The following is a 15,135-nucleotide window of genomic DNA, read 5'->3' as shown; positions in this document are numbered from 1 at the left end:
AGAAAGTTGCTACTTAAATAAAGCTTACTTTATTGGCTTCATTGCCATGAAGTGTTATTATAGACATGAGTCCTCTCATTATAATTGAAAATGTTATTTTTAAAACATATACCAAAGTTGGATTTACTTACTTTTAAGAAGTATAGCTCTTATATGAAGCTAACTAAATCCTTGGTTGAGACAGAATGAACTGTCATGTCTCCCAGATTAAGAAATCTTAATTAAGTCTCTATGATTATAGACTATGGGTTAGTATATAAGATATTAGGTCTCTAGTTTTATGATCCTAAGAAAGATTTTATATCAGCTGTTGAAGGACAATGGAATAGCAAATTAGAATGTATTTATGTGACTTTAGAGTTTTGGGCTAACCCACTTGGTAAGTGAACTCTTGTAATTCAAGAGGAAAGCTATTAATTTAGCTCTTGTACTGAATCTTCCTGAGTATATACTGACTTCTTCTTCTCTCTTTTTCTAAAATAGTAATGCAGAAAGCCTGGAGAGAGAGAAACCCCCAAGCTAGGATTTCTGCTGCCCACGAAGCCTTAGAGATAAATGAGTAAGTGGGGGAAAATCTTGCTTTGCTGAGTGTTTTCAGTTGCCATTCATGGGATACTTACACTAAACTATGTATTTGAACTTAAGGATTATTCTGGGGGCATTAATTTATTTAAAAAAAATTTAAAGGATATCCATGTGAAGGTAGTTTTAGTCATTTTAGAGAACAATTTAGTGGCTTTGCTATGGTCCTAAATTAAATCATTTAAGGGCTAGCTGTGGAATACTGTGTGGACATAAAATAAATACAGTGCTTTCACACCTAACACATTATGACAGGGACATTTTTCCAGACATACAATGCTCATTTGTGCCATCAGATTTTCTAAGTAGAACTTCTGCTGAGGGGGAAACATAGTAAAAACATAAAGTGAAGAAATTAACACTTTCAAAGTATTTCAAGATCAAGACAAGGAGGAAATGATGTCCTTAGTGTTGTTAAACATTCTGTGGGTCACCAAGGGAGGCTGGAAACTCTCGTCTGGAGATCTCAGAAAATGAGAGATTCTTAAAACTGGAGTCATAAAAGCTCAGGGTTGGCAGAGGCCTTAAAGGTCATGTAACTCAAACACCCATCTGGTGCTTGAATCACCTCAACACTCTCCCTGCCAAGTGGTCATTGTTAAACTATTTTATGATTTTTCTGAAGAAGGGTACAGAATCTTCAGAGGTCTTAGTGAAAAGATTCACTTGAGAATTGGAAATCCTGCCAGTGTAACCTGTTGATCTATTTGGTTTCTGATTCTGTCATGCAACATATTTATTTTCCAGTTTCTTGTCATCTACAGATTTGATATGCCTGCTTTCTATGTGTCATCCATGTTTCTGATAAAAGTGACAGGACCAGGGAAAGAGCCCGGTGACCCTACATGTAGAAATCATTCTCTGGAGTCATGTTTTCATGAATCATCATTCTTTGGGTTTTATTGTACAACCAATTACTAAGCCACCTAGTTACACCATGATTCAGCCTATATTTCTGCATTTTGAGATACCAGTTGTAGCTATGGATCTTTAATGTGCAGTAAATCCATTAGGGTACATTAGGTTAACACAGCCTGATTTATTTATTCTTAGTGAATTTAAGCTAGCTTCCAGCATTCACTACTTTCTTTTTAAAATGCCTAGAAACTATCCCTTTAATAATCCATTAGAATATCTTTCCAAATCAGAACCAAATTGTTCTGTAGTTTGGGAAGCCTGCCTTCTTCCCCCTTTTGAACATTTTTACTATATTTGTCATTTCATCTTCTAGTACCTCTCCATTGTTTGTGATTTCTTAACAATCCACAGAGAGCAATTCCGTGGGCTGCCTACAAGATCTGTTGACTTTCTGGGATTTGCCCATCCCAGTATAGTAATTCATCTAGCATAGATCAGTTATGTGCTATCTTACATCTTTTAATTCATTTTAGAGTTTAATTTCTTCTCCCTTTGTCAGCCTGACAATCATTCTTCCTGATGGAGAAACCAGGAAGAAAATAGGAGTTAGAGAGTTTTGTTTTCTTTTTATTATCTGTTGCTACTAACTATAAACTTTCCTCGTTTTGACGTTGTTGTGTTGTTTGTCTTTTTTGCTTATTTATATTGTCATGGTTTTGGAGAAGTTGGGGTGGTTACAGGGCCTTAAACATAATATGAAAACAGGGAATAGATGGTTGTCTTTAGCATTTTTTGTTTTGCTTTTGTTTTGTTTTGTGAGCTTCAGCTAATGTGAAGTTGCAGCTCTCCTAACGTTATTCTTATAAGCTCATTTCACTCTCTTATAGCCCTTCATCACATGCCCTCTTTCCTTCTTTTTTTACATGGCCTTTAAAAATATGATCTTGTCAGCGACCTCTGTGCAGTCATAGTGGTTACTTGTCACCCCTCTTTTCTTCCTGAGAGGATCATTCGTGATTGCAGTTATGATTAGACATTTGGAAGCTGCCAACTCTCTTAAACCATTTGCCTTCTGCGTCTCATGCCATTGAATCATGCCTCTTTTCTTTGAATTTTTTGAAGTCCACCTTACCTTCTTTTACTATCCTAAACTCTGAAATGACATAGTAACTCTCTCTGAATGTTCCTATCAATTTTCATTTCACCAACTATTTTTTTCTTCTTGGTCAGAATTAGGTCCAGAGTTGAAGTTCCCCTAATTGCTTCCTCTACCATCTGGGAGATAAAATTGTTACCAAAGTAAGTTAAGACCCTCTTAAGTGCCCCCTTCTAACCAAATGAGATGTCTTCTAGCAGATACCTGGATGGTTGACACCCCCATCACCATACTTTCTTGCTTCTGTATGTGTATTGTGTTGTGACAAGGACACATCATCTCTATCTTCCATTGAGCTGAGCAGTCTGTTCTGTCCCCACCAACCATTAGCACTTCTACTGCTCTTTCCTTTCTCCTTCACCCATAAACTCTTAGCATGTTTCTACCCCAGACTCATGAGTTTCCACATAGATGTATGTTTTCTTGGCCAGTAGTGCTACTCTGCCTCTCCTCCTAAGAGTGCTATTTGCAATATAAATAAACAAAGCAAGCAAGCTAGCCCCAACCTGTCTTGAGTTCCCAGTCCACCAACTATAATCTTATAGCTAATTCCTCTGATACTGTGTCTACCTCTCAGTATTATAATCTCAATTTTCACTTTATAACCCTGGACCCATATTTATATGTCGGCACCTAAAATGTGAAGTATTGCTTCGTGATTGCCCAACCCACTTATTTTCTCCAGTGAATTACTGGGCAGTTTCAGCATCATAATTGTTCTCTCCAAGTCATATCTGCTGCCTTCCACAGTAATTGGTTTTACAACTTTTTTTTTTCCTGGGCATTTTTCCTCCCTACCTCACCACTTTCAGTTTAAAGCCCTATTGATCAGTCCTGCCTGAATTTATAGGGATTGGCTAAAGAATTACAAGACCCCTCCTCAAGGCTGAGATTAATGAGTAACCCCAAATCTCATATTAGTCATGAATTCAGCCTCCATTTCCTAGCTGGCTGTTGTAGTTTATAAATAGTAGAAGTAACATTTGGTTTCCCTTTCTGTTTTTTTCTCCTGTGGTCTGTTGAAGGCTCTGATAAATAGGGAAATGACCATGAGAGAGGCAGTGGAGAAAGCCAAGGGATATTACAGATCAGGACCTGTGTGGTCTGCTCTGACCTCACCATTTCCTTATCACATTCCCTATCTTTGGCAGTTGAGTTGTTGTTCTATGATTTGGAAGGTTTAAATTTTCAAGAGTCCCCCTTGTTCATTAGTTGACTATTTATCCTTTCTGACTTTCTATGTCAGAGGTTGTTGAAAGGATTAAATGAGATGATATATGTTAAGTACCTGGTACAGTCCTTAATATATACTAAGCATCAGGTGGTAGCTATTATTGTTAAAGGTATGAAATTTAACTCTTGCTTGCTACTGAGGCTGAATCAAATTTTGAGCTCTTCTGAAATAATTTCTACCTGTAGGTTCTTCTAGGCTTCTTCTCTGACATAGGAAACCAGTGCTAACTAATGAGATGCTGAAGCACTGCTTGTGAAACAACTTACTTGATTTAATGAATTTCTCATTCTGAATAAATCCTAAGACTAAAGAGAATCTGTGTGTAGTAAATAGAAGTAAGCTTTCTGGTATTTCTAACTTTGAGTGTCAGAAGGAGATGTTTAACAACAGCTATTACCATTGCCATCATTAGTTGACATTATTAAGCATGTACCACCTGCTGGCTACTACTGTACTGAGCACTTTTCATGCATCACCTTACTTAACCTTCACAACAGTGCTGTGAACAAGTCGATTCCGTGTTGTTCTCCATCAGGAAGGCAGAGTAATAACTTGCCCCAAGTGGCACACTCATCAGGGGCAGAGTCCATGTGTAAGCCCCATGCTCCTAACACCACTCATCCTCCCTTTCAAGCTAAAACATGGACGTTTCTTTCGTACCATTATTTTATGTCAACAACTGCAAACAGGGGTGCATGAACCAGTTGCCACTCTGCATGTTTCCGCGTTAACTCCTGCCCTTCTGCATGCACTCCTACAGCTGTTAAAATGTCCCTGGATTTGTAATTGATGACGGCTGTTATCTGCATGGACAGGTGCGCAACTGCCTATATTCTCTTGGCTGAAGAGGAAGCAACAACCATTGCTGAAGCAGAGAAGCTGTTTAAGCAGGCCCTGAAAGCTGGAGATGGCTGTTACCGGCGCTCTCAGCAGCTGCAGCACCATGGATCCCAGTATGAAGCCCAACACAGTAAGGTTTCCTCCAGGCTGATGTGTTGGGGGATCAGAACTGTAACATGATTAATCAGAGCAAATCTTCAGGCCAGTTCAAAATATGATTCTCTGAGTTTAGTATAAATGTAGTTTTTGGCCTTTCTTTGTTTTTATTTTTCTTCTCCATAGAGCACAGTACCTATTTAAATTATAGTTTCATTACTGTTCATGTTTTCTTTCTGCCCCATAGATATTTAACTCTAGAAATAAATGATAATAACCTTTAATGGTGAACCTTTTTTCTCCTCAGAATTCTTACACAGTTCTATATACCAGTTTCTTCTCTGCCCCATAATTTTAGTTGGCAAACAGGATTTAAATTTGTGTTAATGCTATCAGAGGTTTTTCTCACAGGTCTTCTACAGCATGGATTGAAATAGGACAGCTAAGAATTTAACAGCGATTGGTGATTGTCTTAGTATTTAGCTATCGTTTAGGAAGCACTGTTGCTGGCTTCTAGGGAGGAAGAGTCCTAAATTCCTATTTATTTATCTTTTTTATGTTTAAAGTGATGACTTCCTATATTTAACACAACTCTTTAACATGAGACCTTTCATTTTAGTACACTAAACTGAGAGTCAGTGATGTTTGGGGGGAATGGTGTAAAAACAAGATAACAAAGTCATTTCTGGAATTCCTTGAGCTCCTTGTCTTGTCAGTTTGTTGGTTGTTTAAGAAGAAATTTAGTGATCCTTGTGAGAGAGAATGTTTTCATTGTCTAACCAAACTTGGAAGTGTTTCTTTAAAATGATATTTCTCTCAACTCATTTCTCTCTCCTCCGTCTTGGAGAGTAGGAGTGTATCTCCTTCATATTTGATATTATAAAATTAAGTTTTATTGTTAAGCATGAATTTGGTGCAGAAACTGAGTCCCTATGGCTAAGGTACAGTGAGATCTTTGCACTGTGGCCCGTGTACATGTAAATGTGTCCACATAACCCCTCAACGCACAGGTTTTTATTTTTATTCTGTAGTAGTGTATATGTTGTGGCTCAGATGGTAAAGAATCCACCTGCAATGTGGGAGACCTAGGTTCAATCCCTGGGTTGGGAAGATCCCCTGGAGGAGGACATGGCAACCCATTTCAGTATTCTTGCCTGGAGAATCCCCAAGGACAGAGGAGCCTGGCGGACAACAGTCCATGGGGTTGCAAAGAGTCAGACACGACTGAGCAACTAAGTGCAGTGTATATGTTAATCAAGTCTCTAATCATCATGTCTCTCTCGCTTTTGTTTTTTTAAATATGTATAACAGTGACTTTTGTAGACATATATAGTAAATGTCTGTTTTGTGAACTAAATGAGGATTAATACATAAAATTACAAAATCTGTAATATAACTTGAGAAATTTTCTTTATTTCTTTTCTTCTGTAAATTAATCCTTTCAAACTGTTGCCCAAATCTATCCAAAAATATAATCACATCTTTAAAATAATTGGTAGGTATCTGGCAAATTTTCAACACACATCTTGTTCTCATTGTTTGAAACTTGAAATGTTAGGACTTTGGTCTTAACATCTTTTAATAGCTGCGTATTATACATATACTTAATCTATAACAGGTGTGTCATATTTTTCTAAAACATGGTAATTTTATTGAGGATTAAGTACATGCATGTTCTCACTGGTCTGAAAACATATCCAAAAAGACACATAATTAAATAAAGAGATTAAGATGAGAAGTTGTTAATGTGCTTTTTAAGAGCCATTTTGGTGACTATTATTACAACTATTTAGCTTGTCAATACTTTCTCTAACACTAGGGTAGTTTTTCATTTTGTTGCATAGTCTGTTGTCATATCTGGAATGTGTTATGTTGCCATCTGAAATTGACTGCTTTGGGGACCTGGAGATGATTATGATGTCACTAGTGTTAGGGAAAGAATAATATAAAACAGAAGTTCAAGATGAGGCTTCTCTAGACTTATTGTCAAGAAGGAAAGAAATAATAGTTCATCAGGATGCAACCTGAGATTCACCTCTTTGCATCTTCGCCAAAGGCATGCACACTAGAAGAATGTGGAATTTTTGCTTGTAAACCGCATGCAATGTGGATATGTCCATTTTCCCAGCACTTTGTGGCAGATGATTTTATTTATCGAATATTCAACATCCTAACTCAAAAGCATGGATTAATAATCAGTCACATGCTTTGACTTTGGAAGGCTAAGTACTTTGACTTCACTCTGTATACCTTCTGCTGTTAGCAAAGTTGTCAGTGCTCCTCCAGTAAGGAGAAGTCAAAGAAGCAGACTGTTCTCTGAGGTTTTCCTTCAGGGGCATGGAAAATACGCCTCTGTATTTCTGTATTTTTATTTTTTCTTGCTGCTCAGCTGAAAGTTCTTTTTTTTTAATTTATTTTTTAAGTTTTCATGTTTTATGTCTCCCTCTTCAGGACGAGACACCAATGTCTTGGTCTACATCAAAAGAAGACTAGCCATGTGTGCCAGAAGACTTGGGAGGACCAGAGAAGCAGTGAAAATGATGAGAGATGTGAGTGTGAAGTGGTGTTTGGGAGCAGTGGCAATGCACCTGACCTAGAGAAGGAGGAGTCCACCGAGCGAGACCACAGCAGATAGTACCACTGATGGTGTGCTGCTCCCATGGGAGCCGGGTTCTCTCCTAAGCACAGCTCAGTCAGTGAGTGATCTCGGACAAGTTACTCAGCTTCTTTGTGCCCTGTTTCCTCATCCATAAAATGGGGATAACAATAACTTTAGCAATAGCAACACACTAATAATAATGATTACTACTTAGGATCGTGGTGAAGATTAAATGAGATAATACATGCAAGACTTTTAATAGAATGACTAGCCTGTTAAAGAAATATCCTTGTTATTAGACCTTTGGGGCTGTAGCCAGAAGCCAAGAATGAGATCAGCCATTTTAGCTAACTGACATTTTTTGTATTTAGTTGTTAGGACGATTTGAATAAACTATGGCTCAAATTGCTACTCTCAAATTTAATAACATTATGATCTAATCTTATTAGAGTCATTTCAAGCATTTTCCTAGGTTCTTGAATCAAGACATTTTATTAATAGTAGTCAACATAATAAGAGAGGAAATAGGTGAGAGTTTTAAAACAAAAGAGAACCAAAGGAGGTTATTATTATGTAACTTTAAATAAAAACAGTGGTTTTAAGGGAAACCAGTTGAGGGACTTTTACTTCCACTTTTTCTCTTTTTACAGTAAGAAATTCTTTTCATAAAGAAACAGACACCAGTGGGGATTGTATTTATAAACCATTTTCTTTTGAAAAACAGTGTCAGAAAGCCTTTGTCAACATTTCATTCCTTTACTGTCTTACTTACTTAGGCATAGGTAACCTGCCCGTTATAAAAATAAAAGAAACATGAGGGAAGATAAAAGTGGTGTCTTGCGCAGGTCTCAGCTTTTGGGTTGAGAGCAGGACTGTGTAAACCCAGTGGGCCCTTTCTCAATTTGTCTCTGAACCGGTATTATTCATGTAAACTCTCAGTTACTCTTTAGCAGTGGGAGTCTGCACTTCAGGATCACCCCTGGTTGTTTCTGCAAGTTACAGCACGATGGGATGACACAAGTGAGACCCATGCTTCTGGCTTGGGTTCTGGCTACTCCACTAAACAGCAGTATAGCCACCAGACCTGAGGAGAGGATCACAGGAGGGAGATTCCAAAATAACTCCAACTTGACTGAAGGTGATAGATGTTTCTTAGGCAAAGCCACTGCAAAGGGAACCTCCCAGGATTAAATTCTTTTTGTTGAAGGAAGAACTGAAAGAATGTTTGTTATATAGTATAAGTGTTAAGTTTTAGAAAAGGCGATTTCTGTACAGACATGACTTGCTGTCAAAGCTTTTTCACTTGCAGAAATTCCAGCCTTTAATATAGTGAAGAAACACTGCCAGTCCCTGAAAGAGCTGAGAATTTTATGAGGGATAGGGTATTTCTCTATGTGAAAGTGGCCCAGCTACATTAAACTGGCCCTGGCACATTCAACCTTTAACAAGGTGTTTTATACTTATTGCCTTTTCTTAACCTTAATTAGCCTGGGACAAGCATGCATGGAGGAACAGATTCTGGTGATTTTCTTTACTATATGCTTAAGCAACTTCATAGGAAAAACAAACTCAGATGATTTTAATTCCAGTTTTTTTCAATCAGCCTCATTCTGATTGTCATCATTTTTAGTATATACATATAAAATTTCACATGATTAAAACCAATACATCTATACTGTGGTTTAATTTTTGTTTAACATTATTTTATATTTGCAATTCCATTTACTGACATAGTCTACAAATAGATCTTGGGCGGGGGGAGGGGTAAATCTGGGATCCAATAAAATAAACGCTGGGCAGAGAGTAAAAAAACCTGCAAGTGAATCTCAGCTTCGCTCTTCATTAGCTTTGTGACTCAGGGCAGCTTTCTCCCCTTTCATGGGCTTTTCATTTGTCTTGTAAATCAGGGATAATGATTCTTGTCTAAAAGCATAATTGAGGGAGTGATGGGGAGAATGGAGTGACATAATGTGAAAACACCTGACATAAAATAGATATGCTTCCCTTTTTTGCCCTACTTTTTCTCCATTATATAATTATGTCTTCAATTTGCTGAACTGTTCCTCTGATGAGCATTTTGAGATATTTCTGATTTCCTTTCCTTGAATGAATCAATTAGTCTTTCTCTTTTCATATGTGTATAAATATATATATACACACACATACATGTGTATATCTATATTTATATGTTTCTTGGGTTACTTTTCTTTAAAAAATCTGTCATATTATTAGAATACCAATACATGTTGTCTTTTGACTGGGTTTCTGGAGCATCCAGTAGATATGGGCCCCAGTGTTGTAACAGTCCTGTGAAGGACACTGTCAGACAGGGTAGAAATGTGTTTTGAAGAGAAATATCCAGAATACTCTTTCCTTCAGAAGCTCCTGGAACCCTAAGTGGAGGAGGGAAGCTTGAGGCCCCTCTCTGGTAAAGCTGCAGCTGGCCCCAGCCCTGCAGGAGATAGTTGGTCGGTCCTGACTCCTCTTAGGTCACGGATCTGCATAGACAGGGACTCCACTGAGGGGGTGCTCCTTTAACAGCATGCACATAAGCCATCTCGCTGGAAAGCTTCCTTTGATAAAACAGCACACTGGATTCCAGGCAGCCTGCTGATAAAGCCTGAGGGCAGAAGGACCTAATTTTTCATTAAGACACAGCCATCCTACCCCATATGCGTTAGTTGAAACTTTCCTAGAGCAGATTTTAAAGTGGAAACAGAAATGGTAGAGTCAGAATGCCTTCCATGTAGAAAGGAGACTCTTTAAAACATTTCCCTGGAAATCTCTTAAGAAAGGGAAAACTGTTAAAAACTGTTAATCAGTGATTTATCCTGAAAGAGAGTGAGTGGATTTCTGGGAAGGCTGACTGTCGATGGTTGTGGATCCAAATATTGATCCTCCAAGTGAACTATTGATGAGAAAAGAAAACATAGGCTCCTTTATGTCAAGATTCATGGTTTCTTTTTTAAAAGCAAGACATTAATTATTTTTAACTCTCAGGATGTTTTCTCAAAAAAACCCACTTTAATTAGCTTCCTTTTGCAGTCAAGAATACAAGAGCACCTTCCTTGTTGAAGCGTGTTTGGCAGCAAGCAGAGCTAAGAAAGCATGGTGGCTTTTGAACTTCACTATAAGGTGTTATTTAATATTCAAAATGAAAAGAGTTGTATTTTCTGCTTTCTTAACTTAAAGAAAAGTCTGTTTGCTTGTTTTCATTTAAAAGAATTTTGTCTCTCTTGTTAACATTTGGTAAATAGCACAATTTATTTTCTCTTTTTAACTTTTACCAATGAGCTAACCTCAGGTTTTTCCTCTATTCTTCCCTGGTCCTGTTTGAGCTGATTGGAGACAGAATTCATGAGACTGACTGGTCTGGCCCCTAAGCCATGCTCCATCTGACCCCTGGTATCAATGGGATTGTGTGCCTAGATAAGAGAACCTTCTTAAAGCTCATCTTACACCAGGTCACTGGGTCTAGGGTAGGGTTTCCCAGCCTTGGCACTCTTGACATTTGAGGCCACCTGTCTTTGTTGTGTGCATCCTGTGCATTGTAGGATGGTCAGCAGCATCCCTGGCCTCTACCCACTAGATGCAGTAGTTGTCCTCTCGCTTGTTGCTTCCCCCAACATCTTTAGACATTTGCCCCCCATTTAGAACCACTGATGTGGAGAATCCTGAAGTGAGTAGATGTATTTTGGGGCAGACATCAAATTTTTATTTACTTTGCTTCTCTGTAGTCTGAGTTTCCCCTGTGGTAGGTACAAGCCTCTAAAGCATCCCTGGGATTAATCAGTTCCTACTAGAACCCTTGACTGACCTGGAACTGTGCTAGTCTGAGGAAATGAGTCTTAGATGGGACTCACTGAATAGGGATCTGAGGGGTGAAGAGTCAGTGAACTTAAAGATTTTGGTGGGGACCTAGTTGGGGGGGTAAGAGAGAGGCAAAATAAAGGCTAATGTGGGGTAGTGTCTTCCTTGGTCTAAATCATCATCTTCCTCTCTTCCCTAAAATGTATAGCTCCTTTGAAAGTTGACCATAGGCTCTCAGACTTACCACCTGTTTCTCCTCCTTTCAGTAGTTTTCTACAGACCTCTGAGTCATTATCCCTGACTCTTGTTTCATCCTCTCTCTGCAGCTCTACCTCTTTTGCTATCCTGGCCTCTCATTTGACACAGGTCATCACAAGCTTATTAAAACATTTTATTTCTTTTAGGAAACCATGCTTCTTAGTCCTCATGAAGTCTCAGTCTTCCTGGCTAGTTTCTCCTCATCTTCCTAACTTCCCAAATTTGAAGTGTTTCTTGGCCTGTTCTAAGTCTTTTTGATTTCCATGTACGACTCTGGAAAATGACATTTAGACTCAGAGGTTTGAATGCTGATGAACTTATTTGCAGTGTTTATTATGTTCTAGGTATTATTTTAAGTGCTTTACAAATATAAATCACTTAATGCTCATAACAGCCCTTGATGTAGGTGCTTGTTCAAGGTTGCATAGCTAATGCATAGTTCTGAGAAGGTGACCTTCCAATCACCTGCAACAGTAATACCAAGGTGCTAGTTGAGTACCTACTTCATAGGATTGGTGTAAGAAATAAATGGAATAATTCCTGCAAGGCACTTGGCACAGGACTTCACAAAGAATAAGTACTCAGTTAGTGTTGCTATTCTTACCATTACTGCCTAAGGTATATTGTTAAGTGATAAGGAAAGGTGTAATAATAGATGTAGTTTGATTCCATTTTTTTCAATTATGCTAGTATCAACCCATGGTTCTCAAGCTTTTTGGTCTCAGAGTCCTTTTAAAATTACTAAGGACCTCAAGACTTTTATTTGTGTGGGTTTATCTACTGATGTTTATCATTTCTGAAGCTAAAACTTATTTATGTTCTCAAAGAACCTGTTTCCAAGTAAGGTCACTTTCATGGGAACCAAGGGTTAGGACTTCAATATAGTTTTTTGGAGTACGCAATTCAATCCATAGCACCAGGTTACAAATAAAAGCAAAACTCTCTGTCAATACTTTCATTCTTTCAAAATTTCACCACCTATATCACATTTAGCAAAAGACATGTTTTTTTATGCTTTTGACCGTGTTGAACCTTTTCTCAGTCTAGATGATAGGGTTATAACTGCTAAACATTCTTCTTTTGTTCTTAGTCAGGGTTCTTTATAAAAATTAGTGAGAGGAAACTGCAGTTACCTCATCCCTGGATTGTATCCTTCCTATATTTTCAGCCTCATTTCTACAATTCCCAGTTGAGAACTGGAAGGTTTTCAGTTTTTTTCATGTAAGATCATATTGAGTATTACTATGCACCAGACACTTTGCTAAGAAGTTTACATATACCATCTCATTTAATTCACATACCATGAGTGTCCTATTAAACTGGAAGAATAATTTTTACTCACTGTAACAAGTCAAGAAATAAGGATGTTATTTTCTTTCCTCCACTCCTGCTATGCCATCTCACTAAGGTAACACACTCATGAGTCAGTGTACATCTTTACACCCCCTTTTCTTTGTGCCTATAAATTCATATCGGATCATGTAAGGATTTTGAACAGAGTTGATTTGTATCTTAACCAAGTTTCCATATGAGAATTAAGTCTTCTTGGGGCTGTTCAGTTTTGAGCTTCTTCCCTAAGGGGTCTCCTCCACAAGTTTTGAGGTAATACAGTACCATTTTCCCTGACCTCTTCTTTTACAAGTATTTTATCCCTGTACTTTACTGTTCTCAATTTTTATCTCAAATCACTTATTGAGATGATCCCTTCATTAAGGAGAAATTAGGGCCAATGAGCAGAGAGAAACATGTTTTGAGCCAAATTTTAATAACATACAAAAGGGATAAGTGAAGTTCATTAGATTTTGAGCTTCTTGAGTGCTGGTGTGGTATTTAGTTTTCTCATGTGTCCCTCCCAGCACACTGCACAGTGTCTTGTAGACAGACAATCAAGAAAATATTTGAGTCTGTGAATCGGAACTGTAGCATACAAATTCCCAGTTAGCACTTTGCACCTGTGACTTTTCTTTCCTATCCTTTGTTAAGACACCTCTTTGGTAATGGTTTAATTCTACCTTCCTTGGAAGTGGTAATGTTTATTTTTAAACTAATGTAAATTAAAGTGAGTTCTATTTAGAAAATTATTGTAGATGTTCATTATATATAATCCCTTTTAGGTCATTAGAGGTATCCTAGGGTGTAAGCAATTGACCTTTGGGGATTAATTTAATAGTATTAATAGCAAGAGGGTTCCCTTTAAATGATTTATGAAGAGAAGCACTTCTGGTGAAAGCACACTTTAGAAAATATAAACCTCTGGGACTAATCAGACTCTGGAATATTAAGGACACTTGATTTGTGTTTTTGTTTACTTATGGTCATGAAGAAAAATCTTCATGAAATTAAAGATTAAAAAAAAATTGCTATTCCCTTCTCAAATTATTTTTAAAAATTAGAGAATATTCTGTAACAGAAATTCTGTTTTATTGCACAGGTAAAAAGATCTTTTCAGAAGAAGAATTTTAAATGAATGTTTTACCAGTTAATTTCTATTCCTTTTTCATCTCTTTTTCCTTTTTCTTAAATGCTCTAATTTTATAAGGAATAAAGCTAAAGCATTTAAGGTCACATGATTTCCATTTTATCAGTATATCCTTTTTTTCTTGAAATTTATCTTGGATTATTATGAATAACTTGATTGATGAATTTATTTAGAAGATGTTGATTGTTGAGAGAAGTCAAGTACCATTATGTGGACAGGAGGTATAGGAGTAGCATTTTAATAAGTTTAGGCAACCAAGTATCACTTGAGCACAGTTCCATTCAAGCTTTTACAGCAACCACATATATCATTGAACTAAAGACAAAATGTGCAGCAAAATATGTTAATTCATAGTAAGTGTTCCTGAAGTGTTTGTTGTCATGTTTTCTAGATTCTATCTTTGCAATACTTACAAATAAAGAAAAAGTGAATTTTGAAAGCAAATGCTATAAATAGTAGCGCACAGAGTTTATATGACTTTGAAAACTTTATATGACCTTTGCTTTTTTTATCATGATTTGCTTCTCTGGATTTGCCTGATTTATTGAGTTATCTTATTTAATAAGTTATTAGAATTAATGATTATATAGGAAGGAAAGTTATTTAACTAATAAGCAAATAATAGATTTATTGTTTATTACCTTGTTGCATCAGTTGTGATGAAGCACAGTTTCATCAGCATTATACTCTATATTCACAGTGAAAAGCTGGTGACAGATAATCCCTGAGGCAGATGAGAGTGTTTTATTTATTTACACATGTCATATACATAAAAGTTTTACTTGTAGCATAATAAATATATGGCTGATAAGCTAACTGTCAGTGTCAGGGTTTTTCATATATGTGGCCCACATTTTTTTCATGTGGAGAGTAGAATCCACTGTTGAGCTGAGCCTCCAATATATATGCAATGTGAAAAAAAAAAAGAGAAGTCAAGGATGTTTCCAAGGATTTTCCCATGGAAGAAGAGGAGTTCCTATTAGCTAAGATGTGGAAACCTGCAGGTTTGGGGAGGGGAAAGGTTAGGAGTTCAGGTTTTAACATGCTGTATTTGAGAGAGCACATTACTCATTTTTATCATATGGCATCTTGATCTTTTTGTGAATCATAACAAATCTTCACTTTGCTGAGGTAAGGAAACCATTATATAGAGGAAACATAATGGGACCTCTGGGTTTGATGGAAGAATCTGCCTGTAATGCGGAAGACCTGGGTTCGATCCC

At 37.2% G+C, this 15,135-nt stretch overlaps 1 protein-coding gene across 6 annotated transcripts in view; it reads left to right on the top strand.

Annotated features, from left to right (window-relative positions):
• Positions 1-15,135, top strand: part of ST7 (suppression of tumorigenicity 7) — a 252,485-nt gene that overhangs the window by 154,800 nt on the left and 82,550 nt on the right. For 4 of the 6 annotated variants that reach the window (XM_065939229.1, XM_065939228.1, XM_065939232.1 and 1 more), the window contains exons 6-9: positions 484-559; positions 2,671-2,739; positions 4,646-4,800; positions 7,218-7,315. In XM_065939229.1, coding sequence (XP_065795301.1) covers positions 484-559; positions 2,671-2,739; positions 4,646-4,800; positions 7,218-7,315 — 398 coding nt within the window. The remainder of the gene's footprint in view (positions 1-483; positions 560-2,670; positions 2,740-4,645; positions 4,801-7,217; positions 7,316-15,135) is intronic. The other 2 variants (XM_065939231.1, XM_065939230.1) reach the window with 1 other exon arrangement.

This window comes from Muntiacus reevesi, chromosome 6 (assembly GCF_963930625.1).
Source record: "Muntiacus reevesi chromosome 6, mMunRee1.1, whole genome shotgun sequence".
Classification (NCBI taxonomy): Eukaryota; Metazoa; Chordata; class Mammalia; order Artiodactyla; family Cervidae; genus Muntiacus; species Muntiacus reevesi.
The sequence above is the reverse complement of the archived record's forward strand: the minus strand, read 5'-3'. Positions and strand labels throughout refer to the sequence as shown.